Source organism: Microchirus variegatus (assembly GCF_963457635.1).
Source record: "Microchirus variegatus genome assembly, chromosome: 7".
Classification (NCBI taxonomy): Eukaryota; Metazoa; Chordata; class Actinopteri; order Pleuronectiformes; family Soleidae; genus Microchirus; species Microchirus variegatus.
Window position 1 is genome coordinate 25,266,695 of NC_139808.1, and position 16,428 is coordinate 25,283,122.

The 16,428-nt window shown below is 40.3% G+C and overlaps 1 protein-coding gene across 1 annotated transcript in view; it reads left to right on the forward strand.

Moving 5' to 3' along the window:
- Positions 1-3,492, forward strand: part of srgap3 (SLIT-ROBO Rho GTPase activating protein 3) — a gene marked incomplete at its 3' end in the record, with an annotated part of 75,895 nt that extends 72,403 nt beyond the window's left edge. Inside the window, exon 19 of the mRNA XM_083892003.1 lies at positions 3,052-3,492. Within this exon, the coding sequence (XP_083748129.1) occupies positions 3,052-3,492 (441 nt within the window). The remainder of the gene's footprint in view (positions 1-3,051) is intronic.
- Between the last annotated feature and the right edge of the window lie 12,936 nt (positions 3,493-16,428).

Consider the following 16,428-nt stretch of genomic DNA (forward strand, 5'->3'; position numbering starts at 1 on the left):
GAGACTTCTACTGACTGCAATGATTGGTAGACGGCGGTAGGTGACGCCACATGCCAAAACATGATTTCAAAAACATAAACATGATTTGCAGTCTGCAAAATATTTTTTTTTATGTAAATATTTTGGCTGTATTGTTGTTATGAATATTTATGAACATTATTCCTGAGTCTCTGTGACATAGGAGGATTTTATGGCCAGTTGCTTTAGATATATTACACAATGCACCTTTAAATATTGAGATTTTTTACATTTCCTTTGCTAAATGTTGGAGATTAATGCACATTTTCAGGATTTTTACGTCTTTTTAATCGATCTACAGTTTGGCATTGTTCGGTTTGACTTAAGCTCATGCCTCTTCCTGTGACGGCACTCTGACCAATCAGTGGCCACGCATAGCTCGCTTGGAACCTTGCCAAAGCAGGTACTAAAAAAAAGTACCACATATCATGGAAAAGCAATGCACAGCATGGGGCTCATGCTGTGCTGAGGCGAGTCAAGTTGCACTAAAAGCGTCATATATGAGTTTTCAGTTTTTGATAGTAACCTATATTATCAAGAACTATTGTGCCATGGATGTTTTATAATATAGGTAAAACAGATGGAAATATGATAGCACCCTCGTGGTTGACATAGAGCTCCAGACGTCATGTGAAGTATGGAAACAGCTGGAGAGGACGTTATTACAGACCTGCAAAATATTCTCACATCTGATAAACTCGACCTCCTCCTCCTACTCCAGAGAATGCATCGACGATAAAAGCGTGGAAATTAAACGAGGTATTAAAGCTAGTAAACGGTGCATTCTGTACCTGATGTGACGTGATTTTACTACACGAGGGGGGAATCTCTTGTACCTGTGGGTTAAGGATCTGGTAAAAATGTTCTCCTGTTTGCCTGTTGAGATGAGTTGCCGGGTATTTATGTTGTCTTTAGGATTTGAGCAGCGTTAGGTTCCTCCCAAAATTACTCGTTGCACGACTGCATTGCATGATGACGGCGCTAACGGTGCCAACGTTAACGCACGTTAGTGCATGACACGTTTCGGTGACAACTGACTGTGAAAAGGATGCACGTGACGTCATGTTTACGTGACTTGCGATTGTTAAAATTAGTCTGTAAAGTAACGCTAAACAGACCGCTCCAGTTCGACTGTAGACGCGCTAAAGGAGCCAACGCAGCTAACAGAGCTAACTGGTAAACGGTGCGTGGACTCCGGTCAATTTTTCCGGTCAGTCGTCGTGGAAACCCATCATGTGTTAACGTTGACGCCGTTAGCGTGCCCAGCACTACATAAATTTTTAGCGATGGGCCCGTTAGCGCATGGCGCGTTTCCGTGACTCCCGTTTGTTAAAATGTGTCTCTAAAGTAACGCTAAACTTTAAAAACAGAGGCACACATACCTAGTACACAGGTACGCTGGTTATTTGTAGCGATGCAGACCGCTCCAGTTCGACTGTAGGCATGCTAACGACGCTAAAGGAGCTAACGGGGCTAAATGGTAAATGGTGCCAGGACACGCGCCTCTTTTTCCGGTCAGTTGTCATGGAAATGCATCATGCCTTAACGTTGATGCTGTTAACATTTTTATTTGTTGATTGTGTGTAGTTAGCACCACACACTTATGCAATTAAAGACAATTATAGCATCATCATGAGTGTATCGGGGAGGTTTGGTAGCTCTGCTGTAGCTGTCGGCCTGAGAGCAGCAGCTGGGACCTGCAGTAAATGTCAGGGCCAGGCTGCGGCTGGGTGACAGACACACCTCAAGGACACAGAGGCCTGGTGTGGAATAACAAACTCCTCATCACCAATTCACCGCCCAGCGTCAGGTCCGTCCATACACGCGGTCGAACTCAACGTTCTGTCTGTTTGCTGCTGCTCGGCTCGAGCTGGAATGAAAGTGTTTGTTTTTTGAAAGACAAATTGCAAAAATATCCTCGTTATTTCCGTGAGAAACGGCAGCGAAGTGCAGTTTATGTGTGGTGGATTACACAATGCAAGGACACAGAGAGTTCTTTCACTTCCTTTTGTGTGTTTACCAAAAAAATTAACCAAAATATGATTTTTATTGCATGCAAAGGTCTTTAAATGTCATATTTAAATCCAGTAAGTGGTCAGTGTAAATACCTGGGTGTCTTACCTGATGAATTCCTCTCTTTTAAGCCACATGTGAAGAAGCTGAGGCTAAAATTGGGTTTTATCTTTTGTACGTGAATGCTTCTGCGTCCCTGAGCTTTATTACAAACTGTAAAAGTATCGACACACAGTCGTGACTTCTACTCTTGGGTCTGGATGTTCCTGCTCTGACCACGTGAAGGATCCGTCATTGGTGCACTTTCATTATATCAGGCGATACTCAGACTACTGCCCACCTACATCTGAACCTTGATCAGTTTTCTCAACCCTGGAAAGGACGATGTCCTCAAATGTCTTCTTTTTGTCTGAAAAAAGCAAAAAAAAATTATTCAGTTTTTCATGATTTCTTTGTCGTAGGGAGCAAAGAAAGCAGAAAATATTCACATTTAAGAAGCTGAGAAGTCAGAAAACTCCTTAAAAACACTCAAACCGAGCCCTAAAGTTCACTGTGCTGATCTGTACTTTTTCCGTTCACATGACAATTTCTGAATTTGGTAAATTTGTCCATTCTGCACCTTTTGCATGGAATAATGTTGCAGAAAAACTGAGATAATTTCAATGAACGCTTTTGAAATCCAAACTGAGAGTTCTTAAAGACTGACTCACCATGTGCTTGTATTTAATCTGGATTATTTGCGTTTTAATTGTGTAAATGTATCACTGTTGAGATGTTGGCTACACTCTTAGAAATAAGGGTTCCAATAGGGTTCTGTTCGGTAAAGGACTGAGGTTCTACCTGGAACCATTTGCTTCTGAAACCCTTTCCTTGAAGAAAGAGGTTCTTCATCTCAATGGGATTTTCCTTCTTAAATCTCATCTTCCTCTCTCTCTCTCTCTCTCTCTCTCTCTCTCTCTCTCTCTCTCTCTCTCTCTCTCTCTCTCTCTCTCTCTCTCTCTCTCTCTCTCTCTCTTTCAGGACATAGAGAAGACGATGACCACGGCGCTCCACGAGCTCCGTGAGCTGGAGCGACAGAACGCGGCCAAGCAGGCTCCCGACGTGGTCTTGGACACGCTGGAGCCCATGAAGAACCCGGTGTGCTCGGAGCCCGGCAGCCCGCTGCACACCATCATGATCCGCGACCCGGACGCGGCCATGCGCCGCAGCAGCAGCTCCACCACGGAGATGATGACCACCTTCAAGCCGGCCCTCTCCGCGCGCCTGGCCGGCTCGCAGCTCCGCCCGCCTCCCATGCGACCGGTGCGTCCCCCACCGACGGCGCACCGCTCCAGCAGCTCCAGCTCTTCGGGGGTGGGCAGCCCCGCCGTCACTCCCACGGAGAAGATGTTCCCGAACACGGCGACTGCGTCTAATGTGAATTCGCCCGGCGATGCTGGGGATAAATCTGGTACCATGTAGCAAAGGTGGAATCTGCCAGGTGATGACTGATGTGTAAGAAAAGGCAGATATAAATACTTTCCCTCCTTGTTTTCTTTCTGCCTGACTTAATTCATATTCAGGAAGCTCCTGAAGCGACGTTACCATGGCGATAGCGGCGGGGAGGGAAGCTGTAGAGGTGGCGACCGCGGTGAAATCGCAGCCTCTCTTTGAAACTTTGATTTAAAGCTCCCATAGACAGGAAGTTCCAATTAACGCTGTTTATTTTTGATGCGTATCTGCGCCATTACCTCGTTTATGAAGCCCTAAAGTTCGGAAAGTGCTAATAGGTCATCTCCTGTCGGGTTTAACGTACGTGAACGAAACTTGGTACACGCGTTCATTAGGTTGGGCCGTAAATAAAAGTCCATGACAAGTGTCCTGTGAATCCTACAGGAAGGCCGCCATTTTGGATTGCCGCCTTTTTGGCTAATTTGCACCAATGCTACATCTAAAATCTATTGTGTCCTAGAGTTTTTGTCCGATCACCTTCAAACTTGGTGAGGTCGCTGTGGACCAGTTGAGGAACGGAATGAGTATGAGTAGGAGCGTTTTTAAATATATATATATATATATTTCGCATGGCGCTTGATATACGGGGCGACAAAGTTGCCGAAAATGTGTAATTTTTCGCAGCAAACAACGGAACTCTTATAACTATACGATGGAAGGTCTGATCCGACCCAAACTTGCTATTAGTGATAATGGGTAGTTGCTGAAGACGACTATGAAAAAACGGTCCAGTTCAGCCACTGCTGAGAACGCTGGGTACTAGCCCGGTACTAGCACATCTGGTTTGCGTACATTGAACCGCAGAAGAAGAGGAACGTCCGTTATGGAGGTGTTTCACTTCTGACTCAAAGGTCGTAAAATGGACTGTGGCGGGGAGTCGTGACAAAGCCATTTTTAAACATTGTTTTGGAAAATGAGTCGCACTGCATCCACCGCTCCAGAGGGGGGAGCTGCGCTTTTGAGAGCTAGCGTGCTAATTACGTCACTTCCAGGTATTGGCCAATTCACAAGATGGTTGGGAAAGCTCTCGTTGGCTGGCCAAACACAACACAGTTCTGTCTTCTGGGGGTGAGATTTCGGTCTGAAACAGCGCGGCTGAGGAGAGCTTCAGTGAGGAGAGATTTATATCGGCTCGTTTGCAGCAACTAGGAGGTTTTTGACCATAAAAACAAGCTAATGTATGTAAGTAGACCTCCATAACTCACATATATGCGATAGGACCACTCTATGGGAGCTTTAAGAGCCTTTCAGTTTACCTCACTTTCAACTAAACTCTGTTTCAGAGACACGCGTTGAATGCAAGTGAAGCAATACTTGTGTTTCTGACCCCAGCACTCGCTGTGTTGACCGATTCAGGCTGAAATAGCATATTTATTTATCGCCAAAGGTTCTCAAGGCCTTTTTACTTCTCTGTACAAAAAAAACCGAAACTAAACTTACTTGAATTTTTTGCCACCACGCGCACTTCTGTTTGTACTATAACTCAGTGTTCAAGCAACGTTAAAAACGTTATAGTATATATATATATATACATATATATATATACGTCTGCATGCAGGGTTTGGCCTGAAAACAAAAGGAAATTAAAGATCTGTAATCGTTGAAGGGGGGAAATGTTATCTTAGTTTGTGGAGTAAAGAAAAATACGATGTTTGAGTAAGAAAAAGTAAAACATCAGGTCCTTACAGTGTTTATTTTTAAATATGCCGTGTGTGTGTTCATGTCTGAAGTCATCCTGTTGACTCTGTGGCGTCTTCACCGAGTCAAATGTGTGAGATTCCATGTTTTTTTGTTTTTCAAATGCAAACAACAAGTGAATTTCCCGTGTTAATCCTGTACATAATCTATAGCTAGTCCAATTTTTCTAAGTGTTAATCTGTACAGGCTAAATACAGAAAAGACAAAAACGGTGTAATGATCACAAATCACAGCCACCAAACATTTAACTTTTTGCGTAGAAAGCGTTTGGTCAGTGAACTGTAGAGAAACTGGTGGATGTTGAAGTGATTAAAAAAAGAAAAAAAAAAAGGCTGAATTAATTCTTCCTTCCCGTTGAGGATTAATCTGGGTGTTTTTATCGTTGCGTAAGAAACCGCGAACGTTTCCCCTCCGACAGTTCCTCTTTCAAAACTACGATGAGACTGCAAACCTTCTTCCTTGCGGTCTTCAGCTCCTGTAATCTCTCGACGTCCATTTGCGAGACCCTGTAATCTGCATCCCAAACTACCCTAATCTGTGCATGCCCTGCGCTGTAACGTCTGAACCCATTATTATTGTTATTAATAATAATCTATGGCTGTGTGGTCGTCGATGCCTTGCCTTGGTAAAGTAAAAAAAAAGAAATGCACAATAATTTTCAGTATTGGGAACTTTTAATATAATTAAATCAACCGTCTGTGGAATGATGATTTAAGCCACTTACGTAGCAGTTGCTAAAAAATCAAGTTAGCGGACTAACTAACAAATGTGCTGTTAACAGATTATATTCTGCCTTTGCTCATGGTGTTAATTTTGATTTGTGGTGGTGGAGTCGGTGGAGGGGAGAAAATATCCAAGATGGGAGGATTTCTGTCTGGCTTTAAGGTCACACGGTGCAGCGACACCATCTGGTGGCCGCAGCCGGTATTGCTCGGGACGCCCGCTTGTGACGCAGGGCTTTGATTGGCTCATTCTTACAGTTAATCCTCGATATGTTTACTAAAAATATGAAGAAAGCACACAATGATCATTATATATATACATATATATATAAATAAATAATTCGTTTTTTTTATTTATAGAGGAGTGGGGATAAATTTGGGGCAGGGGCATTTTGAGTGCCTTTTGTGCACGGCATTGATTTTTATTGTACTTTTTTTATATTTACTTTTTTTTTAAAACTGCAATGTACTGTTATTAGTTGTTTAAAAAAAAAGGTTTTTTTATGTTGTTGTTTTTTTCATCTTTACTTTGTACTGACTAAGAGTTCATGAACTGCTCATGGAAAACTACTGTATACACACAGATCTACTGGGGAAGTTTCAGTAGTCGTCATCTCAGAATATTTCTTTTCCCCCCTCTTTTTTTGTTTGTTTGTTTGTTTGTTTTTCTCTGTGAACTAACTGCCTGTGCTGTGGTTGAGCTGTATCTCCCTGTCATTTATCTCCTCCTCCTCTCTCTCTAAGAAGCATTTATCGATCATCTCGATCATAAGCAGTGGCAGTGACTGACGGAAACCTGGATTCTATGGTGCACTCTCCTCGTCCCCCCCCCCCCCTACATGTGATGTTACATGGACCTTCTTCTTCTCTGGAATGTATGCTGTAAACACTGTTCGTCTGCTAACTCGAGGAGAGGCGAGGTCGATGTTGTATAGGAATATTAAAAGAAAAGAATGTTGCAGTGAGAGAGATGTTGCTGTCATGTTGAGTGACTGAGTCGCTGTTTACCTTCTCTTTAATCGTTCGTCTAGTGATCGCGTCTTTTGATGAGTGTCTGGTTGGTTGAAGCCCTGTGATGTAATGTACGCCATACCACTGACTGGATGTTGATGTCGAACACCTCCATGTCCAAATAATAAAAAAAAGACATTATTGCTCTGTTATGTGGACTTTCGGATTTATTTTACCCCATATTTTTAACGCTAAATGATCATAAAAGCTGTGTTTTAACTAGTGCTGGAGGCGTTGACGGCGTCAACGTTAGCGCACGTTAGCGCACGTTAACGCACTACGCGTCTCCATGACGACTGACCGTAAAAAGACGCGCATGACGTCAAGACCGCTCCAGTTTGACTGCAGGCGTGCTAAAGGCGCTAAAGGAGCCAACGCAGCTAACGGAGCTAATTGGTAAACGGTACCTGGACTCCGGTGCCACAGCACGTAAACATGACGTCACACGCGCGTCAACGCATTAGCGTGACCAGCACTACATACGTTTCTTAAGTTATCAACCGCCGTTAACGGCGTCGACATTAGCGCATGGCGTGTTTCCATGACGACTGACCGGATAAAGACACGTGTGACGTCATGTTTACATGACTCAACGATTGTTAAAATGAGTCTCTAAAGTAACGCAAAACTTTAAAAACAGAGGCACACATACGCAGTACACAGGTACGCTGGTTATTTGTTGCGCTGCTCTTTTCCTTTAATAAACAGACCGCTCCAGTTCGACTGTAGGCACGCTAACCGGCGCTTAACGAGCTAATGCAGCTAATGGAGCTAACTGGTAAATGGTGCCTGGACTCATGGAAACGCGTCATGCGTTAACGTGTGTTAAAGTGCGTTAACTAGTGCCCAGCACTAGTTTTAACCGTTAAGTTTGCTTTGGGAATAACACAACTCCTTATATGGACATCCTGGGGGTGTGTGTTTATAGGTCACATATTCAGGCTTTAGAAAATGTGTTATTTTCCGTCTTCTTATGTGTTGTGTAGTCAAAGTTATGATTCATTTTATATCGCATTTTCAGTCGCAAAAATTGTGCCTAAGTCACAAAATTGCGAGCGTTTTTCTTATCTTTTTGTTCATAAAAACGAGCCAAGTGAACTTTGAACTGTGACCTTTTTCACAAATTCAATCCGATTTTAAGACATTTTTAGTATCACTGCTATAAATATGATATAAAATGTTATATGATATATGATATAAAAATGAATCGGAAAACAAGACATTGTTTAAAGCCTGAATATGTGACCTATAAACACACACCCCCAGGATGTCCATATAAGGACATATTGTGTATTATTCCCACGGCAAATTTACCATGGGTGCACCTGCAGCACAGATCTTTGCTGTGTGTTGAGTCAAAGTTATCAAATTACCTTGGTTATGTCATGGAAAAAGTATATAAGACTCTATATTGCTTATTGTCTTATAACCTCTGTATATACTGTGTTTTAACATAGTAATGGGAAAAAAGCAGCCAAAATGCTCTGTGTTCTAAGGGTTAAACTAAGCCACGGTAATGTATTACTCAGTATTAGCTCGTCACGAATTTGCATAATAGCTATTTGGTCATGTCATAAAATATTTGTGACTTTTTCCCTTTTGTATAAATGGAACAAATGCAGGAAACCTTTTTTAATTTGCCCTCATCCATAATGAGACAATTATTGTTTAGGTAACAACAAAGCAATCTAAAAGTAATTTACAGTCAGCGAAATAAACTGCACTTGGTAAAATAAAAGATAAATAAAACATACAGCCACATTACAACAGTGCAGTGCAGGATATGAATGTGTTGTACTTTTAATTGAGCAGATACAAAAGTAAATACTTCAGTTTTCTAATCAAAATCATAAGGGAAAACTCAACATTATACAGTAGATGAGAGTGTGTGTAATTCCACATGTGGCCACATGATGGAGAAACAGCAGCAGGAACAGATTCCCTGGCCTTAAATTCTCCATATTCCATTTGTAGTCGTTGACTCTATCACTCTCTAAGGATTTGGAATTTACTGTTGACTGCAGAGAGAAGCCGTTTTTTTTTTAGCATAAATGACGTGATTACCTCTCCCTAAACGCTCTGAAATGAGCTTTGTCCTCGGCTGGTTTGAGTCGGAGAGTGTTTAACGTCCACAGTTTGAATTTACAGAGCTCAAGTGAATTAGATTCACCTGGAAAATCTCACAAAAAAAACCCACAAGATCACAAGATTAGTGGGGTTGGAATTTAAAGTGTTGTGTGCATCTCTGACCTGTAATGTTAAATAAATCTAACTATGAGCTGAGAAAAATAAAATGTCTTTAAAATCAAAACAATATATTTAATGCAACTTAAAACAAGACGAAAAGATTTGATATATTAACCCTTAGTGCTGGTGCACCCAGGGGAATTTGCTGTGGGAATGATACATAACTCCTTATATGGACATCCTGGGGGTGTGTCTTTATAGGTCACATATTCAGGCTTTAATTTTTTTATTTTTTTTTCTGTGATTTAAAGTAGCAATAAATGTGCAAAAGTCGCAAAATTAGAGCTTTTTTTTATTTTATTTTTGATTAAAAAAAATGAGCCAAATGAACTCTGAGCTGTGACGTATTTCCCAAATTTCACAAATTCAATCTGATTTTCGATCATTTCGAGTACTTTTTGCTCAGGTTTGTTTATATAGTTGAAGAACATTATTATTTTATTTTACATCAGATTGCCTAAGATGTGCTGAAAATAAGGATATAAGACACTCTATCTTATTCTTATAACCTCTGTATGTTTAATGCTTAGAACACGGAGCATTTTGGCTGCTTTTAACTACGGTGGCCCTGAGGTGCAAAACACAAACTAAAATCACAAAACACAAATGCAAATCAAAAAACACAAATGCAAATCAAAACACACAAATGCAAACCAAAAAACACAAATGCAAATCACAAAACACAAATGCAAATCAAAAAACACAAATGCAAATCAAAAAACACAAATGCAAATCAAAAAACACAAATGCAAATCACAAAACACAAATGCAAATCAAAAAACACAAAGGCAAATCAAAAAACACAAATGCAAATCACAAAACACAAATGCAAATCAAAAAACACAAATGCAAATCACAAAACACAAATGCAAATCAAAAAACACAAATGCAAATCAAAAAACACAAATGGCCCTTGAGTTTATGTATTGTGATTTGCATTTGTGTTTTGCACCTCATGGCCACCGTATTTTTCCATTAATTTTCATCAACTATACAAAACCTGAGCAAAAAGTACTCAAAATGTTTGAAAAAAAAAAATTTGATTGAATTTTTGAAATTTTGAAATTCCGGACAAAAGATATGATAAACACAGAATTTAACACGTTTGGTTACCATTTAATTACGGTGATTAACAGACTATTTTTCCTATTGCTTCATTTATTTAAATAAGAAATGTTCTGTCAAAATCTAAATAATCTAAATATCTAAAAGTCAGTGTGTTTTCCTGTCTTCATACATTCTGTCTCAGCCGCTCTATTTAAAGCACTAATGTATGGTAATCGTTCACATAATATGGACGGAGACACTCGGTATAAATAAATAAAACATGGATTGTTTACGTTGTTTTACGCTGATGACAGGAATTAATGATTGACGGCGAGTCGCCGGTGCTCTGGGGGCATTTCATTCGAGTCTGGTATGATAATTTTGTTTTGTTACGTCGAGAGTCTCGCAAAGAAACGACTCTTCATTGAAGAATTTGCTCAAATTAATTATAACGAGTGACAAAAGACAATTAGGCCACAGGAGAGAGCTTATGCAACTTATTTATCAGACAGTCAGTCCGTCATCGATGAAGGGTTCCTTATGTTCGCGCCTCTGGAAGCAACTGTTGTTTTAACAGAATCAAATCTTCTTATACTTTTCCATACTTCATCCAAAGTTTTGTCGTCCTTTTTGTTTTTGTGGTCCAAAGTCAGCAAGGGTTTGAGTTTTTAAAATCACACAGACGCAACTTTTCTGTCTGTCTGTCTGTGACAGGCATATCTCTCTGACCGTTAGTCAGATCCGCCTAAGACTTTGGATATGGGTTGAGCATGGCCCGAAGGTGTGCATCCTTGATTTTCAAATTTTTTGGAGGAATTTTAATTTTCACTGATTTATCATGCTACCACCAGGCAGGCAGCAGCTCATCAGCAGCAGCTGCGCTGTGTGGAGCAGGGAGGTGGGAGGCTATCCTCATGGTAGGTGAGACATTTTCATATAGTTGACTACAGAACATGGTGTTATACTGAAAAGATGAGGTGTCCATTCACCAAAACGCAAGCACATATTTAATTTGCATTAGCATGTTGAAAATATTTGCAAACCTCTTAAGGAATAATTTTAATGAATTTTTTAAATTCAGAAAATGATCCATTTGCCCTGATGCACTTTGACAGAGAGCTGACTTTCTTCAAAAAAACAAAAAGTATCTCGGAATTAATTGAAATTCACCATCATAGTAGTCGGCCTCGCCCTGAACAAGGATCCGTTGAAAATATTTGCCCATGTCTTAAGGAATAATTTTAATGAATTTTTGAAATTCAGAAAATGATCCATTTGCTCTAATGCACTTTGACAGTGAGCTGACTTTCTTCTAAAAAACAAAAAGTATCTCGGGAATGACTTGAAATTTAACACCGTGCAATCTCATTAAGCACAACACAAATGTTTTCATTTTCAATTAGCATTAGCGTAGCTAGATGTTGTGACTGTCAGCCACGCCAGCCAACAAAACATTTGCGTTGTGCCTGATGGCACAGTGTTTGTATTATGTTAGCTTTTACGTTCCTTATCATGCATTACCATAACTGAAAAATCTTTAGCTCTCACTATTGGAATACATACTTCCTATGGGCACTGCACTAGGAAAGGAGAATTCAAGGATGTGTTGACTCAGTACATGATAATGATGCAAATTGGGAGGTTGACGGCAAATCCATCTTCTGACTCATCGATACTAATGTGTCGGGGGGGGGGTGTTGTTTTTGTCACAGTGATTAGCAAACACTTAGAACACAGAGCATTTAGGCTGATTTTATCCATTACTATGTACCAACTTAAGTGTTTACGCGGCACGGATTGCGCTGCAGGTGCATCCATGAATTCTGGTTTAATCTTAGATTTTGGACTTCTTTCTTTCCTTCTTTCTTTCTTAGTCTAAATATTTGCTTCATTTCAGTAACGTCACATCAACACTTCAAAACACCCCAATATCCCGCTAGCTTCTCAGGTTTTGACGGAAAGCTCGACCAAATCAAGACGTCGCCGCAAGGAAGGAAAGTATGGAAAAGACGAGAAACACGAAATTAGAGACTTTTAATTTTTCCACATTTTGCCTGAATCAATATGTCAAAGAGTGATCAGTGGTGATCTGTAGAAACCCCACAAATCCCCTAATTTCTGCTCATTTTCAAACTCCTGTATTTTTTCGTCAATCGGTAAAAGTCTACCTGGTGGTTTCATTTTTCTTTTTTCTTGCACAAACGCATGTTCTAGTACACAGGGACAAAGAAATCCATACACAACAATACACATAACTCCTGAATGAATGTCCATTAAACCTTGGGGATCTCAGTGTAGCATGTTTATATTCACTATGTTAGGCGATGGATGGATGGATGGATGGATGGATGGATGCAACAATCACTCCTGAAACGCTTGTGTTCATTTGTTGTAAATGAAAAAAAAAGGTGAATTAAATAATGCAGTTAGAGTTAACTTTCCGTCTAATTGTTGATAACTTCATCGATTCACTGTAGTTAATGTATAGCTATAGTCATTTCTTCACGAAATAGCCCATTACAGTGAATCTATAGACATGTAGTCACTGTTTTAACACACGCTGAATAAATACCCGTAAAAGACTCACAGTCGTTGGGATGTAACATGATTGTATGTATAACACGAGGTAAGAATGGGCCTCATTAGACAGAAAATATGCCGGAGATAACGGCGATGAATCAAAGCTCGGCGCAGACCTTTGATGACGCGTACGTCACAGTGTCGACGTGTCGGGGCGTCGAGGCGCACGGAAAGGTCACGCAGCAGTCGTTTCTCAGAGAAATAAATTAGTTAAGATTGATACTGTGTGTGTGTGTGTGTGTGTGTGTGTGTGTGTGTGTGTGTGTGTGTGTGTGTGTGTGTGTGTGTGTGTGTGGGGGGGGGTGTGTGTGTGTGTGTGTGTGTTTTACTCATCTTCAGAGAGGATCAATGCCAAAATAACAAAGCAAAACTTGTTTGTTGTAGAGTAGTACACCATGTTTGTATCTGGTTCTATCTTCTGCGTTATCTGCCTGTATCAGTGGTCTGTTGTGGTCTCACTGAAACAATGAAAAAAATGAAGGGATGATCAATAATATAATGTACTTTCAACGCTAGATAAATCAAATACTTGGAAAAACGGAAAATACAAGAAGAGATTGACGTGATCGATTGGAACGATGCCTGGAACATTAAATGAATCATAAATACACTCTAAACATTGTTAATGTGGTAAACGACTATTCTAGCTGCAAACATCTGGTTTTTAATGGAATATGTACATAGGTGTATAGAGGCCCATTTCCAGTGTTCTAATGGTACATTGTGTTTGCTAATGGCGTTAGAAGGCTATTGACGAAAGGGCAAAATTATTATTTTGAAATATAAATCATTATTTCTAATCTTGTAAATGTCTTGACTATATTTTCTATTCGTTTTGCAACTCTTTTGGTGAATAAATGTGTGACTTTTAATGGAAAACACAACAAAAATGATAGATGTGACCCCAAACTTTTGAACGGTAGTGTAAGTTTAAAGGTGCATTATGTAATAAATCTAAATCAACTGGCCATAAAATCCTCCTAATATGTCACAGAGACTCAGGAATAATGTTCATATAACAAACTGAACTCACCAACAACAACAGTACAGACAAAATATTTGCATTAAAAAAAATCTTTTGCAGACTGCAAATCATGTTTATGTTTTGAAATCATGTTTTGGCATGTAGCGCCACCTACCGCCGTCTACCAATCATTGCAGTCAGTAGAGTCTCAGCTGCCGAGCGACCACGGGTTGCCAGTTACGTCAGAAAACGAAACATAAAAGACCTCGGTATTTTGAATTTGAGTGCAGTAACTGTTTTTGGCCACATTCTTACATATGGCGCCTTTAAGTTACCTCAGTATAAATGGTAAATGAGAACATAAGCTGTCTGCTAAGATTCCGGATATTTATACTTAAAGGTGAAGTAAGTAGTTTATAGTGCCATCTAGAGGAGAGGCTGAAATTTACAACAAAGAACTGCTCCTCTGCTCACCCCCTCCCTTCCCTGAGCGTTACGGTATCCTCAGCTGGTCAAATGTCGTCCTTGTCATCTTTCTCCGTGTCAGCAGATGAGGTTCGTGAGGTGAGGGAGAGGGCGAGCTACCGCGGCCGTAGCAGACGAAGCGGAGAGAGTGGAGGCGGGACTTCCGCTACAAGTATAGCGACGCTTGATTTGTTCTCTCGCGTTTGTCCTTACAGGCTCCCGTAGAAACATGGCGTCGTGGCAATGCAGTAGCGGCCCGCGACCATGTAGTTTTACATGACTTTTTGAAACACTACTAAAATCAAACAAAGAATATCATACAGCGACTAGACAATGCAGGAGCACATAATATGTATAAAAAAGTGGATTTTGGGTCATATAAACCCATAAATACTACACAGTGTCCCTTTAAATGTTTGGATGAGAAAAGTACTTTATATCACCGTCTGTATGGGAATGTCCAAAGATTCAAACTTGTGGTAGGATGTTATAAAAATGTAAAAAAATTATTAAAAAAATCCCTTGAAAACACTGCAGGCGATCGTTAGTTTCACCCAGTTCCAAAGTCTGTCTGTCTTTTTAATTAATTAAAAAATGAAAGAAATATGAACTTCATGACAACTTAAGTCTTACTAAATGTACACAGTGTACCACGGGATAATCTTTAAACACACACAGCTCTGCACTCTGAGATGAGAGCATTCACAGAATTCCACATTGAAACAGATCCAGCTGTTATAAACATAAATACCTGCTGAGTGGATTTAATCCTCACCATAATTCAGAATCTCACAGGCGTTCAGCGCATCATGTCATCTCGTTAATGGAAGCATATCATTTCTGCTTGGCTGAGCGTCCTGTAATCACACACTCATACTTTCCGAACCCGTGAAGAGTGCAGCAGTCGCTTCCATCTCCTGCCGAGATCATGTGAGCAGACTTTGCACGAGATGTCCGGCTTTTGTGAGTTCAGAGCCAGAATAATCTGAGATATAAAACTCAGTAAATTCAAATTAAGTCTTAAAACCTTAAAACCCTTTAACGCCGAGTAGTTTGCGATACCGTACTTCCAATACATGCAAATAAAGACAGGTACTTTTAATTCTCAAAAAATATAATAAAATATGAGTCTGAACTTGCAGTTTGGGGCCCCCCTGGTGGCTGTGGTGCCCTATGCAGTTGCATAGTCCGCATAATAGCAAGAAACGGCTCTGGTTTCTGAAAGCTGAGAAGTTGCAGGTCAAATTACATGTGGTTATTACGGTAATTTAACTCGTGCTGTTGCAGGAAGCCAGAGAATCGGCGTCTTTCAAAATTGAGAGCAGTCTGCATTACCGTACTGACACAGCAGTTTGTGCTATCGGAAAATTTCTGACTGTTTCTAAAAGCTGCGAATTTGCAGGTCAAATTACATGTGGTTATTACGGTAATTTAACATTTACTGTAACATTATGTTTTGATATGTTTTCGCCGGAGTTTGTCTGTCCGTCTGTTAGCATTAGCAACATAACTCGAAAAGTCACGGACGGATTTGGATTAAATTTTCAAGAAATGTCCGCAAATGGGACCAGGAATAAGTGATTGAATTTTGGGCGTGATCCGTAGACGCTATCAGTATTTTTATCGCTATTTTGTAGGCACTTCGCTGCTTTGGCCGAGGTCTGCGCTCTCCGAGTGCTTTTCTAGTTTTGAATGTGTAATACTGTTCAAAATCTGGTGTTTGTGTAAAACTACAGTGTATTTTTTAAATGCAACTTTTTTGTTTTTCTTTATTTAATTTTTAATTCACTATTTTAACATGCCAGATATTGAAATTTATTCTGGAAAACTGGGCAAAAAACACTTACTCACATAGGACATTTACTGGCCCTTTTATAGCTAAAATAAGCACAGACTGACTTTTTTTTGGAGGGAGCACTCAATGATGTTTAATGTTGAATTATTTAATGATTTGAATGATAAAAATCATAGGCGGCCACACGGTTGGAGTAGTGGTTCACGCTCTTGCCTTTGCAGCACGAAGACCCGGGTTTGAGGCCTTTCTGCATGTTCTCCCCGTTCTCCGGCTTCCTCCCAATATGCAATACAGGGAATAGGTAAATTGGAAGCTCTAAATTGACCGTAGGTGTGAGTGAGTCAGCTGAGATTGGCACAGTCCCCCCCACCCCCCCC